The 21,679-nt window shown below is 32.3% G+C and overlaps 2 protein-coding genes across 2 annotated transcripts; both read left to right on the forward strand.

Moving 5' to 3' along the window:
- The first annotated feature begins 2,357 nt into the window (after positions 1-2,357).
- On the forward strand, positions 2,358-12,079 carry LOC140039263 (uncharacterized). The gene is made up of 9 exons (XM_072084867.1): positions 2,358-2,445; positions 4,277-4,489; positions 5,049-5,258; positions 5,623-5,802; positions 6,288-6,515; positions 7,024-7,518; positions 8,423-8,546; positions 8,804-8,898; positions 9,075-12,079. The coding sequence occupies exons 1-9, from the start codon at positions 2,394-2,396 to the stop codon at positions 10,124-10,126; spliced, it is 2,649 nt and encodes an 882-aa protein (XP_071940968.1). The 5' UTR covers positions 2,358-2,393; the 3' UTR covers positions 10,127-12,079.
- Positions 12,080-12,478: 399 nt separating this feature from the next.
- On the forward strand, positions 12,479-18,194 carry LOC140040373 (myeloid differentiation primary response protein MyD88-like). The gene is made up of 7 exons (XM_072086263.1): positions 12,479-12,576; positions 13,343-14,268; positions 14,616-14,690; positions 14,950-15,024; positions 15,395-15,572; positions 16,007-16,098; positions 16,923-18,194. The coding sequence occupies exons 2-7, from the start codon at positions 13,356-13,358 to the stop codon at positions 17,069-17,071; spliced, it is 1,482 nt and encodes a 493-aa protein (XP_071942364.1). The 5' UTR covers positions 12,479-12,576; positions 13,343-13,355; the 3' UTR covers positions 17,072-18,194.
- Positions 18,195-21,679: the final 3,485 nt, after the last annotated feature.

The following is a 21,679-nucleotide window of genomic DNA, read 5'->3' on the forward strand; positions in this document are numbered from 1 at the left end:
TCTGTTCTAAATTAAGTTTGTTGTCTATCAAGCCATTAGCTGATATAGAGTAACTTTCAATTGAAAATTAATAAAAACCGTTCAAATCGAATCAATTGATTAGAAATAGCATATCTACCTATCGTTTCTATACTAATTCAATAAATAGGTCGTCATACTTCTCTCGGTCAATAATTGTCTATTATAACCACCCTGGGGTTATTACCAGTCTGCTGGGGCCATGGTTCACATTCCTCAAGTAGGTTTGATACAAGACTGGGATTGGTAAATATTAAATTCTTCATTAAATTACAATTAATTAATTTACCAACAAGTAATGATTTCCGTCTTAAAAATCTAATGCGCCCTCGGGGACCTGGTGATGTTAATCGATCTTGGACTCTCATCCTGATAAAATTACCAGAGAATTACCATTTCTACGTATTGATCTCAAAAGACTATGCATTTTATACTACAAACATAGTCGTCTTATTCTAATTTACGTATCAACTTTCCTATTTCTCAGTCACTTATTGGTTTGCCTTAGATTACCGTAGATGTGAGTAAGATGGCTCAATAAATACTTCCTGTACTATCCATGCTCAATTTCATTTCATTCCTTGTCTTTTCATATTTGTTTGTAGCATGGAACAACGAACCATCAAAACAAGACTCTGTAAATGTGTTTATTCTTAAGAAACAAAAACTTTCTCATAATTGTTCTTTTTTCCTTATTTTGTAAGATATTCATATAATTCTATTTATTTTAATTTGATTTTTATTGTTACATGTTTATGTCTCGTCATGTTGTATTTTTGTGAGGGTCCCTAATCATCAGCTTCGGCTGGATGGAGCACCCTCGTAAAATATTGAAATAAAAATGAAAATAAATAAATATTTGGTTTATTTTATGATGAAGATAATGATGTAGTATTCATAACAATAAGATATTTCAAATATATATTGTTTTTAGGAGAATAGAATACAAGTGTTGTGACGGTTGGGGTAAAACTCAAGGAAGAGATTCCAAATGTGTACGACGTAAGTAGTCCTAGGCCTAACAGTAAATTAATACGATTAATAGCACATTTATTTCTGACTGAAAATAACATTGTATAATACAAAATGACATTTGATTAGTTTATAATAATTAATCTATATCTTTCCATTTATGAACGTAGAAACACACGCTACATTATGAATATTATTATATTATTTCATCAGTTCTTACAAGAAAATATATTCAATAACTCCAAACTGTTTTACCTTTAAAAACCCACCCAACGTTTCCATCTTATTTTCTTTATAACAAGGAAGTGTATAGAGTTTTATTTAGAAGATTACTCAATAATTAAAAACACACGAAACTGATTGAAAAACAATTTTTTATATAGACAAAAATTAAAAATTGAAATATTAATATTACTATTACAATTTTCGAATGGCTTTCGAAAATTGATCTAATTTTAGCCAGTGATTAAGTGGATAGAGTCAGACAGGTGAAGAAATGGAAAAAGCCTCTGCATTTAGTCATTGCATAACATGACAACTAAACTTGTTTATGTTGGGCTCAATAAATTTCAAATCGAAGATAATAATAATAATAATAAACAGTATTTATATAGCGCCTAATGGATCACTGACCCCTCTAGGTGCTTTATATAGGGCCTTAACTAATGGTAATAAACTATCCCCCGCCGGACACCATTCCGGTATTTCTTAGTCGAGGTTTCGGGGATGGAGACAATCAATAATGTGAAAAAAAAAATGTAACTAAGCTTAACTATGCTTAACTAAGGTAAAACTATCCCCCGCCGGACACCATCCCGGTATTTCTGAGTCAAGGTTTCGGTGCCAGAATTAAGAATAGAGAGTAAATGAAGCATGCACAACTTAAGCTAGGGTTAAACTATCCCCCGCCGGACACCATCCCGGTATTTCTGATAAACTCGCTAATAAAGTTAAATATTTCAGATTATGTAAAAGTGTGCCGTTGTTTTATCAAGTATTGCTAACTTTGATTGATATCATATTTTAGATTGAGATCAGTAATCTTCGGTTCAATTCATTTGAAATCTACAGGTTTTTTTTCAACAAACAAGTTGAACATTGGTTATTTTTGTTTGAAATGAACGATACGCCCTTACCAAGGGGTTTCACTTACAATTTGATTCATCATAAATCTGTAAAAGATTTTTTTTTTAATACAAAACATAAGCCGTTTTTTGTTTTCTTCTTCAGAACACTGCCCTGTCGATTACAAACGTGGGTACAAAGACGGTTGCTATAAGATAGTGACATCATCTGCAGCCTCTTGGCACGAAGCTAGGAACGCTTGCCAGATGACGTCGCAACCTTCTATAAAGACTAGGGTATCATCTGATTTGGTTGTCATTGACAATGAAGAGGAAGAGATGTACGTCAGAAAGGAAATACATGCCACTACAATGACTGCAGCATGGATAGGTAATCATAATCCAATAATTAAATCACTATCATCAAGTTGAAGTAAAATGACAGAAGTTCTGTCTAGTGTTTCCACAGCAGATGTAGAGATAGAACAATTTAAAACTAACCAGGTCTAATTCGTTCGTTGGAAGAACGTAAGGCACTAGTTAATTAAAAACTACCATACTAAGTGGAATGAGATCACAAAATGCATTAAATTCCATGTGGGACTTGAATCCGCCTTCTCCAGTATAAGTACCCTTCTCTTTGTACCTGTCACATAGATCAATCTTAGCTATAAATTTATATCAACCGCATGTTGGTACACGAGAGGTATCTGATTCCAAAGTTTGAGTTTGAATCTCACCTGCAACAACCTGTATTGACATATTGAGTCAGTTTTACGTAAGTTAGACAACAATTTATAAAAACGACACTATCATTTTCTTAGTTTATAATAATTTATGTTGTTGATTTAAATGTTTCCGTGTTATGCAAAATGCAATAATTTAATGTAATAATTATTTTAACATCGAATCTGGCTTGGAACCATATATACAATGTAAATTGATTAAATATGAAATCAATATTTTAAAGTTCATCATCAAACAATCATAATCTTCGTTATTACGTTAACGATTGTTTTTAGTTGATGTTTGATTTCAATGACGTTATGTAAATGTCATCACATTACAAAGTCATTAGACAATCGTGTGACATCGAATGTGATACTAATAATTATGTGTCCAAGCCTAATATTTATATTTCTTTTTCCAAAAGAAATTAGTGTTCATTCTAACTATACGATAACCATTTATGCTGTCTTTGATGATAAAATAAATGTTATTAATCCAATCAAATGATGTCATGATCGATAAGAATAATTAAATCGTCACGATCTTATTGTTCTTATAAATCATGACGTCATTTGATTGGACGTGTGAACATAGTATTTTCTTCAAATGCAGCATAGATGATTGCCTTTTAGTTCTAAGATGAAAAACTTTTATATATACATTTTTTTTTAATGTAGGAAAACGCATCTATTTATCGTTGATCGTTATCGTCATAGTATAAATAAGCCTTTAAAGTAGCTTATAAATATTATTATATTATCATTATATAAAAAAAGAATTAAAATATGTTTTCACATTTTAATAATCTGAACAATTTTTTTTTATTTATTGAAATTAAAAATACAAACATTTTGACGCGTCGCCTTGTTTAAAAAGAAGTATTAATAAAAATAGTCTGTAAATTGCATAACATTCATTTTACTGTCACTTTGAACTATGAATAATTTTACATTATTAAAAAATATATATATAAATATGTTTTCACATTTTAGTGTCTGAACAAGACTATATCTCTCCAATTTGTAAAATACAAACATTTTGACGCGCCAACTTATTAAAAAAAGGAATATAGTCTATAAATTGCATATAACATCATGCATTTCACTGTTATATATTATTAAAAAAAGAAAATAAATACGTTTTCACATTTTAGTGTCGGAACAAGACTATATCTCTCCAATTTGTTTTGAAATTAAAAATACAAATATTTTGGCATGGCGCCTTGTTTAGTAAAAAAAAAGTAATAAACTGTCTATAGATTTCAGATAAAATCATATATTCGTTAATCCACGCTTGGTTGTATAGTGATAACCTTATAAGATCGGAGTTATTCGACCTCAGTTGGCCCGTAGGTTTTATCCAAAATCCGAGGTGACATTATTCTGTCGTTAAATTTTTTAAAGTTGTCTTAAATAATTTTTAAACCGTTGTAGAAAACATTTATATATTAAATTAAAATATTTTTCTTTTCTTTTTGTTGTTAAACACGATAGGGTTGAGGGAAGTTTCAGTTGACGGTCCGCTAGTATGGGTAAACGGTAGCCCACTGGAAGCGGTACGACACAACTTTAAATTTGGTGAACCAGACGAGAATAAAGACGGAATGGAAAGTTGCATCAGTATTGGAAATGCAACACATGGCATGACAATGATATTGGAAGATAGACGATGTTCTAACCTTAAAGGATATATATGTGAAGTTCGAAGTAAGTCAAACTATTATTCCAATATAGTTATTCATTTCATATTTCATTCATTTGCTTAAAAACAATTACAATAACAGTATACAATACATGAGAACAAAATTACAAGCAATACTTAGAAATGGGAGTTAAAGGTATAAATCTTCCATTAAAAGCAAAAAAAAACATGATAGTTAGGATTAACATTCAAATAAAAGTTAGACAATTATATTAACGTAAAGATTTCGATCAGAATAGCAAATAAAAACCATTCAAATTAGACAGGTTTATTTCCGTTGGGGTCCTGATTTAAAAAAACAACTTTTCCATAACATTTCGGTGATTAACCAACTTCCTAAATACATTATTTTTAATAACACTTGATAGTGTTTTCCATTCTCTCATGGCAATAATTGTGTTTTAGGTGGAATGAAATTTGCACTGGTGATGACAGGTGTTGATAGATCATTATCGGTGTATAGGCCTAACTGAAACTATCTTCTCCGTGTCCGCCGCCCGTTCGGATAGCGTCCATCATCCTTCCCTGACCATAATATTTACGTTCCTTATTTATTTGTTTCAGGAGCCTGCCCTCCTGGGTACTCTCAGAAGTTTGACGGAAATTGCTACAGGTTTGTTTTAGATAATCCAAAAGACTGGTATAGCGCCCGCATGGATTGTAAACGGCATAACTTCGGAGATCTTCTAATATTTGACCAATCGTTAGAGATACGTTTTTACAACGCCGGAGAAACATTAGAATCACCACGCACGTGGCCTAATATATTTATTGGTAAGTTTAGGAGGTTTGGGTCTCTAAATGATTAGCCTCACAACGTATTCAGGTTTATAATACTACTGTGTATATCAGACGTTGGTTAAAGAAATGAGACGATCAGTAAGTGCCATCTGTATAGGCCTATGACCTGAATATATCAAGACAATCTAACAACAAGACACTGAGCTCGCATTGCCAAGATAGGAACTTGCAACAGTCCTTTGTTTTTAAGTCAAGGTGCGACAAATACTAAGGTGCGACAAATACTAAGGTGTGTGGAACTCGCAGCCACAGATAAACCCTTCAATCTCCGGAGCTCAGTATCCTGTTGTTAGATTGCCTTGATTATATAGTGTGTATGTATTATTCCTTCTGGCAGGCTTGTTTCGTGGAAGTGATGGATGGCGTTGGGGGAATGGTGACTTGTTCAGTGGACATTATGTTTCCAAGCATAGGCTAGCACAGGGCAATAACTTATGTGCAGTAGTTGATGCATCTAGAATTATAAGATCTGTCAACTGTACAACTCCAATGCCGTACGCTTGTGAAATTCAGAGAAGTAAATTCAAATTTCTTATATAAAATAAAAGATAAGTTAAAATTTTATTTCAAATACAGTTCTCTGGTCACTTTAAAAACTTTCTGATAAAACGTTTAGTTACTTTTTTAAACATCAAAATTTTCTTGAAGCAAATTAAGATTCTAATTGCCAATCTCTTTACTTAGATTGATTCTAGACTAATAACTCAAAATTAATTACATTTCGTACACGCGTGTTAAAATACTGATGAAAATGTAGCCTTCGTCAGAGTTGACGCGCACGTTTAAATGATGACGAAAATGTAAGGCTTTTGTACGCATGCGTCAGGCTTTATGTATTTATGACGTCACTATTATACTTAATTTCATTTTCTTTTTTGCCTTTACACTGATAGAAAAATTCCCATATTCATAATAATGGTGGATAATTTGGGCCTAATTTATAACATTTTCTATCTTTTTGATGTAGATGTGCATTATTATTTCATTTTTAAATACTTTTAGACACAGAATGTTTTAAAGAAAATGACGCACAAGATTACAGTGGTAAATTAACGGTAACTGAGAAAGGTAGAAAATGTAACGCATGGAACGAAACACAGTACTCGCGACGACATAACTACTGTCGGTATACACCTGGTCGGGATAAACCATGGTGTTTTGTAAATCACGGTTCAGCAACCACGTGGGAATTTTGTTATGTAGGAGAACCACAGAAATACTGCAATAAAGGTAAAACACAATTTATATCATTATTATTATAAAATAAAAATCGCTTAAGTCACCCTTTTGCCGTTTTTCTCTCAGTCTCCATAGTAGACGTATACATTTATTAGGAAAGCGCTGACTCTACAGACATGCCTCTGAACCAGGCAAATGGACTAATAATGTCCACTTAACATCTATTCTTGTTGACCACAGCGAGTTATGGGAATTTCCCGTGTATAACTCTGTACTGTACGATATATATTATTTCCGTACAACTCTGGCAGCGAATACCATGTGTATGATGCGGTAAAAAAGTCGGAAGTAAAAATGAACGTAATTTCCCGATAAAAACCGAACTGTGTGAAACTGACATTTCAATTTGTAAGGAAGATTCCCACAAATATGTCAACGTCAGCGTCGACTTGGACGCAACGCAACGACGTCACAACAGTTCGGGTGATCCGTCGCGGCGTGATGATAGATACGTCATTGCGTTGGGAACAAAGCTTTAAAGATTGCCATTTTTAAATTCTATACAAATCTTACAAATCTAATTGGCTAATGTTTAGCCTACTACAAACTTACCTAATGCGACTCACAGTAGGTTTAACACCGCTCCTTATATTCCACCCTTATATTACGAATTATAATATACTTTTTTCTCACTGTTTTGTATTATTATTTAAAATATTTACAATTTCAGGCGGTGCAACTGTAGAATCATGTAGAGTTGGACAATGTCCCTCAGGATCAATATGTCACCCTGTATCACACGAGTGCATATGTCCTCATGGCTACGAAGGCCTACACTGCAATCGACTGTGCTCCAATAACCGATGGGGTTATAAGTGTTCCAGAATGTGTCCGTGTGGAAATGATGGAAACTGCGATCCAGTCACGGGGACTGCGCGTTGTAACGTTACGTGTATCGTAGACCAATCAAATACGTGCTCTCAGGCGTGTGGTATGATGTGTTTGGAGTATCTTGGCTGTCAGTGTGATGTTCTTGGAGAATGCATTTGTCCAGGTAAGCATGTTGGGGAAAGGGGAAAAATATTTAGTTAAATGAACGGGAAACATGCATATACATTTAAAAAAAAAAAAAATGTACAGAGTGGCGCATCTTTAACCGACACCAATTTAAATATTCGTTTGCTGGGACATTGGTCTTTACCAAGAAACAATTATAATCAGAAATCTTTGATTCATAAAGTGTGTTTAAAAATTGGGAATCAATGGTCGGTTTAAAATCCAGGCATTTTAATGACTCAGGAATTAATAGAAGTGAAAGGAAAGTTAATTTTGTTTGATTACAATGATTTTGCAAAACCATTATGATTCGCAAACAAAAACAAATTCGTTCATTCAGGAAATAAAACCGCGCCCAGTGTGGGAGGTAAAATTGGAAAGTCCTGTTTTTGTCCTAATTGAGTAAGACCGGCCTATATCAATATATCATGTTCCTGAACATTATCGGGGAAGTGTTCCATGATTAGGGGTGTCCCAAAGGAGGCGTTCTATTGTATTATAAAACTATATTGTCTGAAAATGCATGCCTATGTCCATCTTGCCCGACATGTATAATCATTTTCCGGAAATAAGAAAATTGTCCAATCCTGTTTTACAAACCTATTATTGTCCTATAGTACATCCAGATCATCCGGTCAATTATCAATTTGATTAGGACCAGGTAATATGTAGATCTAATTAGACAGATTTCGATTCGTTTCGAAGTCGCCATTAGTGAAAGAGACACGTGCGTAAATATTCAGTGTACGGCATCTTTCATTACTTTGTTGTCGTCTAGGTTGATAAACTATGGCTCCCGAATCAAAAGGTATAGGTGTAGTTAAAATATCACAAACTATCGGTATTTATCAGGATCTGTTGTTCCAACAAACTCATCATTACAAAGTTGGTTTCTATTATAGCATACGTGATGGGTGTTGGTGCTTTGGTTCTCGTCTTGTTTGCTGGGTTGTTCGTTTGCTTTGTGCTGTGTTGTCTCCGAAAGAAAATATTAGGAGAATCGAAAAAAACTAACAGTTTTATCAGGTAGATATCTATTTGACGATGCTTGGCCTATAACAACATACTCATTCATGCAGTTTGAATAACTTAAGATTAAACAATCTTGAAGACAAGGCTTCATAGGTTCAATTCAGCACCATCATAATAATAATAATAGGCCTACCTCTTTTGATTACAGTTGTTTATTTATCGTTATCATTACCTATCCCATTCAAAATTGTAGACATATTGTTTAACAGACTTCATTTAGCCCAGGCTAACAAGCACAATTTCTTTTTCAGACACTTAAGTTTGAAGAACTATCCGAAAGATGTGGAAAGCATTGACATGTGGATCTTTCCCACACCTTCAGAAGAAGACCCTGGCATAGACAGAGGTAAACTGAAAAATATGAATAACAGGCGTGACATGTATGCTTGTTTAAAGCTCTTCATATAATTTAAACCCAAGTCCCTGTTGATGTTATGGGTTAGTTATGTGTGCCTGCTAGCTACAATAGGGATTATCACATCAAGAATATTTCGAAATGTTATTATTGTTCAATTATTTCAGAATCGACCACAAGAGGCAGTAAGGAGTCTGAAGATTCTGGTGTTGAAACAAAAGATTTCCATGAAACAACGAGCCTGTGTACGCAAAATGTCGAGTCTAATATGACGCCGACAAACAAACCTATCCCAATGAAACGAAACTCTAACCGTTTGAATAGAATGTTATATGCTGCAAAACGGAATGCGATTTTTAAACAAAAAGATGTCCCGGCTTTAGGTGCTAATTTACAGGAAAGTGTAGAAATGCGTGGAAAATGTAATGAACCCCCAGGGGCGGAGTATAGCAGTCCGTATGAGCTCAGAAATAAAGAATTGTTACTAGGTGACAGTTCTGAATATTATGCTTTTGCTGATCCGGAAGTAATTAATAATGACGTAAATGGTTACGTGAATGATTCTGTTACGAAAGTAAGAAGAAAAAAATGTGAAGATTACAGATTGGCAGAGGATCTTAGTGCAAATAAAAATATGTTGTTTTTATCAAGCATACCCAAAGAACTTATTTATCCTAATACTAATGAAACGAAGACTCAGGTTAACGCTCAATATTCTTTACGAGAATGGGTTCAGCAAAAAACGCCATTAAGGTCAAAGGCTAAATGCCAATCAGAACAAAGAGTAGGGCCTGATGTGAAACCCAAACCTAGGACAAAAAGGATGATAAAGAATTTTTCAAAATCAGACTCTGAACTAAGACGCATGGATAACCATACAGGAGGAGGAAGAAAAATTCGTTTTAACACAACATCAGGTCACGTGATGGAACATTCAGAAGACACGTCTGCTCCATTGTTAAGATCGTCCAGTGATAGCTCACATCGTAAGAATAGCAAGAATGACGTCAGAGATCCAACCATAACTCGTTCGTCAACTGATGGAGTTGTTCTTGGGAGTAAAACATCAAAACAAATTGTATCGTCTATTGTTGATGGAAACGCACGTTTTAAAAAACATAAAACTACGGAACCGTCATCGGTATACGTAAACGAACGGATCGGAAGGCATCGACGATTGTCGCAACCAAAACCAATTGATGTATATGAAATAATTTAAGACAGTCAAACGAAAAAGTTTTTGAACGGTTTCCAACGTAAACGAACGTAAGAGTTGGGTAAGAGTAAGTCAGTTGGGCCTGCCTTGCATTCAAACTATTTAAACGTGTAAAATGTATAAAATGTATCTTGACTATAAATAAAATAAATTATTAATATTCAGAAATGTTGATCATTACTGACTTTGTATAGGCCTATTTCATTTAACTGTTAAGGATATTGAATATCCGATAGTAAATTAAGTAAAATTAGAAGTGGTATTTTGCAAATATGTTTACAGTGTGTGCTTGAAAGAAGGCAACCTTTTATTTCCACGACGCAAACCCATGCAGCTGTCGAGTCAAAATGTCATTCTGATCAACCTCAATACGTAGTCGTGTTGCGTAAATTTAAAATGGATTATATGCATACATTATTATTATTATATATATGTATTCACATTTATTTTGAAGCAGTCCAAATATTAAAAAGAATTACGCGATGTTGTATTACGATAAATAAGCGTTATATACACGTTGCCATTGAAATTTTAATTCTAGAGTATTTTATTTCAGTTAATATGACATTCAATAATTCATTTTTACCTACCTCTAATGATTTGAGAAATCAAATCAATCAATCAATCAATCAAAAAACAAATTAAAATTAAACTATTAAATTGTTTCAGCCTCGTCATTTGTATATTTTGGGGGTTTTTTTGTTCATTAATTAAAAAAGACATATCATAATAATACAAATAAGGTTTATAAGTTTACTGTACAACTGTGACCTATGACCCATAAAAGTGTCAATAAAAAGGACTTTACTTTCTATTGACTATGTTTAAACAGTTCGTATGCAAGCCTTTATTGTAACAATGTTTAACGACTAACCACTCCAATTTGCGAATACATAAACAAGAAACGGATATATTAAAGTTACCACAATAGTTCCTGATATTTATCTTGTAGCCTATCAATATTGTCCTAAAGGCTTTTATTTTCCTAATACATCTTTTTTTACAGCAATACATGACCCCAAAGGAAGATTATTTTGAGTGTAGAAATGTATGTGGTCCTTAGATTGGCAGGAGTATTGGTATTAATTGTGATTAATATAACTAAAAGTTTCGCATATATCCGTTTGAACCAAGGTAGAGATTGAATTAGACAATATCGTATAATGCCATACAATTTGTCACATTTGTATTTTGGTCCATATTTCTTACTGTCGTCTGTATAGGCTGGCCTTATACAAGTTTTTTATCTTCTTGAGCATCTACTTCCTTTAAATTTATTCTACTTTTAGTCATATTAATTATTCCTTTATGATTTTAAAAATGTTTTACACTTTATTTGGTAGCACGTTATAAAATTTAATTTTAATATGTTTCCTTTGTAATGTCTTGTATGATGAAATAAAAAAAAATGTTATATAATTGAAGGAAGAAAATTTATGTTCTGTTGACATTTCTGTTGGAATTATTGGTCTGGTTTTTAGTCCTACGAGACAGGGGAATACCAACATTTATTACAAAATTAGCATTTGGTTACAATGAAAAAAATGCTGACAATTTTTAATGACTTGCAGAGAGTTCGTTTCGGTTGTATTGTATCAATTGTACAATCGAAAAGGTAGTGTATTGGTAACTATGTGGGCAAACAACAGCAACATTTACATGAAATCGTGCCAGCACTAAGGTATACTACGTCACAAAAACCAAAGTAAATCCCGGTACAACAAATGAGATTTGAAATATATCATATAATATATCTATGAATAACTGCAATATTGATTGTTGAGAGAGCTGTTGAAACGTCTTATTCTTGTATGAGTGAAATGGGTATTTGCAAATGTATGTACTGTACTTGTTTGGAAGAAAATAAATATTGACGTGATCTGTAGCTGTGATCTCATACACTGATAACCACTTACCCTTTAATATTTAACTTAATAAATTTAACCAAATGACAAAGTGTATGAAACTTTTAAATTGTATGATCTATCTGTGATAGTTTGCCTCATTTTTGTGTTACAATGAATATTATGTAAACATACATATTTATTATGTTATGATGATTTACCGTGAATAAACCATTGAGGCTAAACTAGTGTTTGAATACTCCACTCTTTGAATTGTTTGCAGAAAATCATGTTAAGTGTATTATATTTCGTACTGTAAAATATTATCTATATTGTATGTCTATCTTATTATCTGTATTTTGCATCTGCAAATGTCGATAAACAAGACCGCTATTTGTATTCATTTCAGTAAGCATAAATAATACTAAGAGACAATTAATTGTTTTCAATACTTTTATTGCGCCATCAACGTACAGATTCTCTTATATAAACGTTGAGTGCAACGTAACATCCGAGGCAGACGACACAGGAATGTGATTGTTGGTGTATCTAATGGTATTCCACAACGTATGGTGTATCAGGCATATTAACTACTAGGATTTGTTTACTGTAAGTACAACATGAATGTTATCTAATCACCTAATCTACAAACTGCATAACATGAATTGATAGCTTTTAAATCTTCCTAAGTTAAGTTTAGTTCGATAATTTTTAAGATATGGTTCAGTAGATAACTTAAGTTGTTGTATAGGGATATGATTCCGTCAGACATTTTCAATTTCAAAAGCGTTTATTGTTGGGTAGCTGGTTTTTACGCTAAACGTACATTTATGACACAGCAATTCTTTTAGTGTGGCATATAATAAGTGTATGGGGGTTTGTAGTTTTTTGTGTGTGAATAATAACAGTTTAACGTCAGTAGGTAGGCTATACCTTTAAAAATCCTTTAGTTTCGATTTATGACGTAGGCCGATGTTTCAGTGTTTTGATTTTCTCATTAGGAATCAAGATGCGCAGTATACACTTTCAACAAACAATATCTTGACACTATTTTTATATTTAATGAACGTAAAAGGCTATTATACTTACTTTGTACTTTATTGAAAATATTGGTAGTTCAGAAGCAATGTCTAATTATGGACAATTAAACTTATTTGAATTTAAAAAACTACTTGAATACTTCAGATTTAAGACAGATACTTTGATCTTTTTATTCCGTTATGGATAGGAAATCACGTCGAGTAACGGGGCTCGCAACACGCTAAGCAAAACTTAACTCTGAGTTTGCAAACAAAACAATTAAAAGAAAGTTTGCTAGTATGAGACCAGGCCTGGTAGCTTTAAACTCACTAACCCAATTTCGGTTTCTTTGCAGATAACAACTTCAAATGAAGTTGTTACAAACCTTTAAACAGATACTGCATAGACGTCCACACAGAAGTTACTCAGAAACATTAGTCACTTCTGATACTTCTGATACTTCTGTAGTACCTCAAGATCATACCATGATCACGTCTTGTTCTTGTCCACATCTATCAATAAAAGCACACACAGAGGCGGACACATCAAGAAGTTATGAATGCAGTGATGATTCATGCAGTAATTCACTTAAAAAGAATATAAATGATAACATAGAAGAGCTTGAAAAGGATTATGTATTTTTGAATAAACCACAGGACGATATATCCATGAATTTACCAGCTGCCACTGAGGCATGTTCTATTGATAGTAGTATCAAGTCGTTCGATAGTTTATTATCATCGCCGTCTTCGTTTGATTCTAGTGACAATAAGGCATCATACTCTTCAGAATGTCAATCGGATAATATCAATCAATTAGTATGTGTGAAACCATCATCTTTAATATGTGGATCTAACTGCACTGATGGAGAGTCCGTATATCTTTCATGCGTTGATTGTGAAGAGAACATCCAAAGACCAGCCTACCAAAGGCAGACATCAAATGCGTCTTCAAACTGTGACGTCATTGAAGCGGATTATGAACCACCTGTACCCATTCCATTTTCTGAAATACCTGCAGTGGCACTTAGTATAAAAACAAGGACTCAAATGTCACTTCATTTAAATCCTCCTTTACCATTGGGCAACGATTGGAAAATGCTTGCCGGTGAACTGGGATTTGAATATTTAGAAACGGAAAACTTTAATAGAAAAGATGATCCTACAGGATCAGTAATAAACCAATGGTCAACAAAAGGAGATAGTACGTTTAAAAAATTACTCGATGCATTGAAATTTATCGAACGATTGGATGTTATCAACAGTGTTACAAAGTATATGGGTAAGTAAATGACGTAATTTATTTGTCTCCTAGATAAATGCTCTCATAAAATTCAAACTATCGGTAATATTGCCACGTGCGTTCAATTTAGGATGGAAACGGTGCCATGTTGTTTACGCGCGCGTCAACTATATACAGTACCGTATAGCTTCCACAAGCGTTCAAAATATGGTACGCACGGTTTGTGTATGCAGGCTTTAACTTGATAGCTTCTACTTGTTTACGATTTTACTGAGTATTTATTTTGAAATGCTGAACAGTGGTAAAGATCTATTTACCTTTGTCGGTGGATCCTTTGGTTGAGTAAATGTGTTTGTTTATTAATAATATTTTAATATGTTCAATAGAGAGAGATGCAGATGCTTGGAGAAAAAAAATGGAACGAGAGGCAAACCCTTTTCAACAGACTCCGGTTTCACAATGTACGTTGATCATAATTTAATAGTTAAATAAATCAGCTGTTATAAAAGATTGTTAATTGATGATTTAAAAATTAAAAAATTTTTTCAAAACAACATTACCGTATTTTATTGGAAATCTGTATAACAATAATTAATTATAAACATTAAAAAAAAAATTATTCACACGTTATACTCAAATATTCTTCAATCATTAATGAAGTAAATAATAAAATCAATATGCACTATTTCTTGACATAATAAACCGATTTATAATTTTTAGTTGCTGCAATAAATTATCCAAATTTACCAGTGACACCTGAGAATCGAGGTATTACTCTCCATGACCATCCGAGTGGTATGTATCATGTGATCACTATCATTAACAAGTAAACATAGCAATCCGAACAATATTTGCATTATTATAACATTATTCTATTTTTAGATTGATTATTAAATTTAGTGTGAACACATGATATTGTTTTAGTCTTGTGTCAATAGCACATTATTGACATTGGTAGAATTACAAATAATATAAAGCAACAAAAATAGATATGTTTAGGCCTATCTTGTAACAACGGTAATACATATTAATGATATTAATGCAAATGTAAATTTAAAAAATAAGAAAAAAACAGTAGCTTTTAAACTTTTCGATTTCGTTACTACTTCAAAATATGGAAAATATTTTGAGATATTCATATAAAAAAACAAAACAATTTTTCTAGGACCCATCGAAACTTTTGATGCATTTGTTTGCTTTACAATTGATGATCGTCAGTTTGTGAAAGAGATGATGAAACATTTGGAAAGTCATCCGTTTAACATGAAGCTATGTGTCGCATTTAGAGATCTGGTTCCAGGGGCAGCATGGATGACAACATCGGCGGAACTCATTGGAAAAAGGTACTGGAAATGACATTACTTTTATTTGGAAGTTCTTAGCACGAACGAATCTTACACTGAGTAATTGATGGATTGATCACTTTATTTCAGAATAAAAATTTCACAATACTTGAAAGAAAATCACAAATAAAATAAGTATTCTCCCATTTAGTGAAGATATTTGAAGATCGTATGAGATAGTTTGTAGTTTTTTTCACTATTCAAAACTCTTATTCTAAAACCATAGACGCACTTGCTCGTAAAAAGAGGATATTCTTCTCCTTGTAGTTCCAAGGGAACGAAATTCTGTTGATTGTTGTCAAGGATGTTATAGGCAACTTTTGATTATAATTATTATAATTCGTTAGTTCATAATTTTTTGACATCAAATAATATTTAATGTTTGGACGTGGTCAATTTTATTATTAAATTAAATGTGATTATTTGATTTACAGATGTAAGAGAATGATAGTAGTTTTATCACCACGATTCACCGAAAGTCCGGAATGTGACTTCCAGGCCAAGTTTGCGCTCAGCCTTACACCAGGTAATTATGCCTTATTTTTTTTAGTTAAAAATTGCATTTAAGTTATCTATATTAACTGTTGCTCCTGTTGCATGATAGATTGCATTATAATTATAATCTTAAGTTATTGATTAACTTTCACTCAAATATTGACAAAGCCTAGATTTATATTAGGAAATGTGAAGGAAGTGAGATTAAAATAGATCATATTATCAATACATCGTGGTTTAAAGTATGTGGCACACATTTGTGTGATTTGAAAAACTAGGCCTACAGTGAAATGAACTTTAAATAATCATGTTTTTGCTATTCACGTGTATCGTTTTTTACTGTTATAGGCCTAAAGGTCTAATCAAATTTCTTTGAAATGATATTGAATTGCCAATGAAAACAAATATAGAAACTGAGAATTATTATTGTTTCTCAACTAAAACTGAAAATAACAACCATTAATTTAATTATTGTGCATGTTTTTTTAAATAATACTTGTATTTTTATTATTCATGTCTTTTTTTCTGTAAGTGTGCATGATAACATGTTGAGGATGAAAATAGTCACGTATTGCATGCTTTTGAAAACCTAGTATAGTTTAAAGATGCCGATATGCATAATATCAAGCAATGGTCACTATGTGCCCATTTTTTTTTATCATTAAAGTTTACCCACACTTATCATTGCTGATATTGTTTTTGTTGTTATATAGTATTTTTCATTTAGCCTATTCAGTTTAGTTTCTATTTCGGCGTTTTATTTATCTAACCATATAAAGTATTGTCTGTACAAAGCATTCTGTAGCGTGTATTACCAGTAAACTTAACACCAGTTTTTTTTTTTTTTTTCTGTAGGAAATCGATGTAAAAGAATTGTTCCAATCATGTATGAATCGTGTAGCATTCCAGAAATATTGCGGTTTATTAGTGTATGTGATTATACAAAAACAGACCTTCGACCTTTCTTTTGGGAACGTCTAGCTGTAGCACTTGGTTTAAACTAAAATTAGAATTGTTCGTACCTATAGTTTGTCTGAAACCGGGTAAAAGATTATGTTCAAGAAAGAGATTATTACAATAAACATAGGCCGTCTAATACTATCACGACTCTTGGTTGCAGCTCGACTGACTATTGTTTATTTGTGGAGTGTTGATTACTTCACATGGCTATTAAAAATTGACTATTACTAGAAATATTAATGATGATGTCGAACCAAAAAAGGTACAAGTTGTGTTCAAACGTACAAGAGTTAGCATTACATTTGCATAACTCCACCTCTATTGTATACAATAAGCAGACAATATGTTCTTCCGTTGGCTAGTTTATCGATTGTAGATAAATATGTCATAAATATAGCAATGCAGTACAGTGCATCTAAATTCTAAATTATCCATAAGAAAATAGAATTTGATAGGATCGGAATTATTATAATTATATTCCCTTTTGAAAGCAGCAAATAATAAACAAACATGATTTTTCATTTCAGGTTTCTTTAGCACTAATTTAACTAATGGCGTGTTTCATCTTATAATTTTAGAATTAAGTTTGACCATGCATACCAAGATGGTACATGGTATAGAACAAACACTAAAGCTAATCCTAAACCATCAGGGTAAATACAGTATAATTGTATACCATATTGATTATAACTGCTACTATAAAGCTTCAAAGTGTCGTTATTCCTTGATTGCGTTTTTAGGGTGGGTTTATTATAAAAGATTTGCCTGTTGTAGCACTTACAATTGCTGATACAGTTACTATAGAAGCTTTACAGTATGTCTGCAGTGTTTCGTATGACTGCAGTCGCTGTACCAACGAGGAAATACAATGAATTACTGAAGATATGAGTGTGTTAGGCAAAACAATTGTTCATAATGGGTTTAAATTTGTTTGACAAAGATCGTTTTTATGTATAATGTTTTTATAACTGACGTTAACCATAAGAAAAGCAGGCGCGGAATAAACTGAATTGTAGTTGAAGAATGGAATAGCAACGCTGTTGGATCAGTGCTAAATAAGGGCATTTTCTTTATGGTTGGGTTCACATGAACTTTTGATGTATCCATTATTACCAAAGTGGCGGGCCACAAGGTATGATTTAAAATAAATTTAAAATCTTTAAAATACATACTGAAATTGTATTGATTTATTTCTGTGTCTACACTATCAAACTAGTTGGAATTTTTTAGCTTGGAGTAGGTTTTCCTCCTCATAAAACATAATCGCAGATGTATTCCTGATTTCACTAAAATCGATACACCATCAGGTCTGACGCCCACGAAACTCCATGAATGATGGGCGGAAATTGTGACGTCGAACTCTAACGATTTATTTATATACAGTTGCATTGAACATTGTATATAAAATTAAAATGTATGAACTTTCCGACATTAAGCGATTTGAAAGAATGTCGGGCACAAAGTGCATATTGTATGATTGTAAAACATTACCCCCGATTAAAACTGAAAAAATTCCCGCTATGTTTGCTGGGTTCATGTCACAGTGGTTAGATTATTACTGTTTCCTTAGGTCCTATAAGGGGGATTTCCCTCAACTTGACAGGTAGGCCTACAGCCAAGAAAATTGCAAATGTAATACAAACCAACCAGAGGAATGTTCACACATGAAAAGAAAAACTACCGTATAGTTATCAAGGCCTGGAAAATATTAATTTTTCTATGATCCAATACATACTTTTATGTCTAAAAATGGGGGAATTAAATCATTCCTCCATGGTCTAAAGGTACAGTATACTAATTACTGTGTACTAAGACCCAGTTTAGTAGTATTAATCACATATTTATTTAATTCATGCATATATTCATCACACTTTGATGATTATAGATAATAATAACTTACTAAACGTATTGATAAGAGTTTACTGATGAAGTATCTTTATTGGTTTGAAGAATAATTTTAGCAATCAAACTGATTAAATTTCACTTTCGTTCCTGTGTCTTCTATAATAGAGTGGACATTTTGTCAAAAAGGAAGCCTAGACGACTTATTATTGTCTGCGTACACATTTTATAATGTTTTATTTATTACTTCCTTGTTAGCATACACATAGCAAGTGTATAATAAGGCGATAGGCCTACAATACAAAGTTTACTACCGTATACAAAATAATAAACAATCTTTTACACAGGGTGATTGTATTAGTTAGTTACCGTATATTTGTTAATAGTATGTGTGATTGAAGTAGGGGATACGCCGAGGTATGACCTAACCCTCCTCCAAACCCCACCCCCTCCCGCTCAAGAGAGAAAGGGTGGTAGTGTAAGACCTATCCGTACCTTGTAAGGATTAATATTAAATAATATTTAAATTACGTTTATTTACAATTTCATTTGGTTTATACAATACACTTGGCATTGAGTGCACAGTTAAAATACCCATTTTAGGTAACTATTATTCGTTTTACCGCATATGAATAAAGTATCATTGTAATCCGTACATACGTAGACCTACGTCATTCAATATGTGAAGGCATCCGTTGAAAGCAGCTTATGGTCCTAAAAAGGGAATTTCCCTAAGTAATAAACAGGTACAGTTTATACAGTTTATCATTCTTCCTTATAATCTAGACCTTGGCATCCAGTCCCGTCGTTTGAAGTTTCAAACGTGAAAAGAGGGGGTGTTAAATTGTAATCTGACTACAGTACAAGATTCATTTATTCATTTATTTATTCATTTCCCAACCAACAGTGAGCTCATGGTTCACCACTTACAGGAGGGAACACAGACAAACACGAACATATACAATAACAAACATTAAACTAAACTACTAACAATGTTACGAAACTTACGGAAATTATTACTAAAGATATCTAACTCAGGGTTTCTTAAAGTAAAAGAATTATAAGTTTGACTTAATCTACTAATAAAACCATTTTTTAAAACATTTACTCTACTAAAAGGAATATGAAAAGTAGTTATATAAGATATTTGAATAAAAACCACAATTACACATTTTCGTAGAAAATGGTAGGAAAACGATTTTTTTTTAAATTAAAAGTCATGACCATAACAGCAAAACCATAGCCATTATATATATTTATATTTGTATTTATTGTTAACTGTATTTGATGTTGTATTTTTTTGTGTTTCAAACCTGTTAGTGGCGGTAATTGTTGCTGTTAGTTTTGAATAAAATAAAATAAAATTACTAAGCACAAAAAAGCTCATAAACTATAAAATAGACCTATAATCGAGCGAAGCAGATTAATGCAAATTCATTAGGCCTATTAAATTGTTGGGTTTTTTGTTTGAAAAAAAGAAAATGTCCAAATTATATTAAGTTAAAAGGCATTATACATATGCCTACATAAATGAACAATTTAAATTAGGATTGTTTAACATTTTAAGATTAATTATAACAAGAATATATTAAACGAAGCAGGAACCTCAAATTATTTTATTTTTTAATGACTTATGATATACAGTAAATGTATGTGACTAGACTCATTATGCTTATTTTGATTCATAGAAGTTATTTTTGTGTTATTCTGAAAAAGATCCTTTAATTCAATTCAACTTTTATTTCAGACAATTGTCCATATGGTATAATACATTACAAAGAAAACAAAAAAGATAAAGGAGAGAGGACCAAAGCTTTTATCTATTGGTATATAATGCCTCTCTCCATTTGTAGTACATGTTTAAATCCATCATCAATATTTATATATACAAATTAACATTCTGTTTTCGTTATTCATTATTCTTGTAAGAAATCGGTAAGTCGAAATCCTCATATTCATAAAATAATGGAATATTGTTTTCCACAAACAAATTTCTCGCACTAACAAATCTGGGTTGTCCCAACAACCTCTGGAAAGCATCAATATAACAAACTTTAAGTCGGTTAATATCTTTTTAAAAATGATTAGACCATAAAGGATAACAGTACATGTTAATACAATATGATCTGAACAAAAAACATTTGATTGATTTGGAGCAGTATGAAAATTTCCTACATAAAACATTACCTCTAATACATAGAGATCTATATTGGCGTTTTATATCTGCCTCATCTCTTAGATTCGAAGTTAAAATATGGCCCAAGTACGTAAAATGATTAACATACTCCAGCGCCTTATCACCCAACACAGTTTTAGGAGTCCCATAGATTCTACAAATAGTGGGACAAAACAGCATACAGTTAGACTTTTTATTATTATAAATAATATCATGCTCAGATGCAAAACCAACACACGTGTTAACTAGTTTTTGAAGGCCTGAGGCAGAGGGAGCTAACACAACCAAATCATCAGCATAGCATAAATGATTAAAACATACATTGTTAAAATAACATCCATATCTTTACGTTTAAGAGACGTACTGAGAGTCTCAACATAATACTATATTGTATAATGTATATAATTAATGTATTGTTGAGTTAAAAAGCAGTATAACAAATGAAAAACCAATTAATTAAATTTAGTATAGGACCTATACATTTAAGACAAACACGACCAAACGAACTTCATAGAAGCATTGTCTCTACATTAGCAGATTTAAACAATTAACAAATATATTTAATGTAAACGCTGATGTAGGCCTAATTGTTTTAAAATATTAGGCCTACATTATGTGCGGCGTAAAATCATGA

This window comes from Antedon mediterranea, chromosome 2 (genome assembly GCF_964355755.1).
Source record: "Antedon mediterranea chromosome 2, ecAntMedi1.1, whole genome shotgun sequence".
NCBI classification, from domain to species: Eukaryota; Metazoa; Echinodermata; class Crinoidea; order Comatulida; family Antedonidae; genus Antedon; species Antedon mediterranea.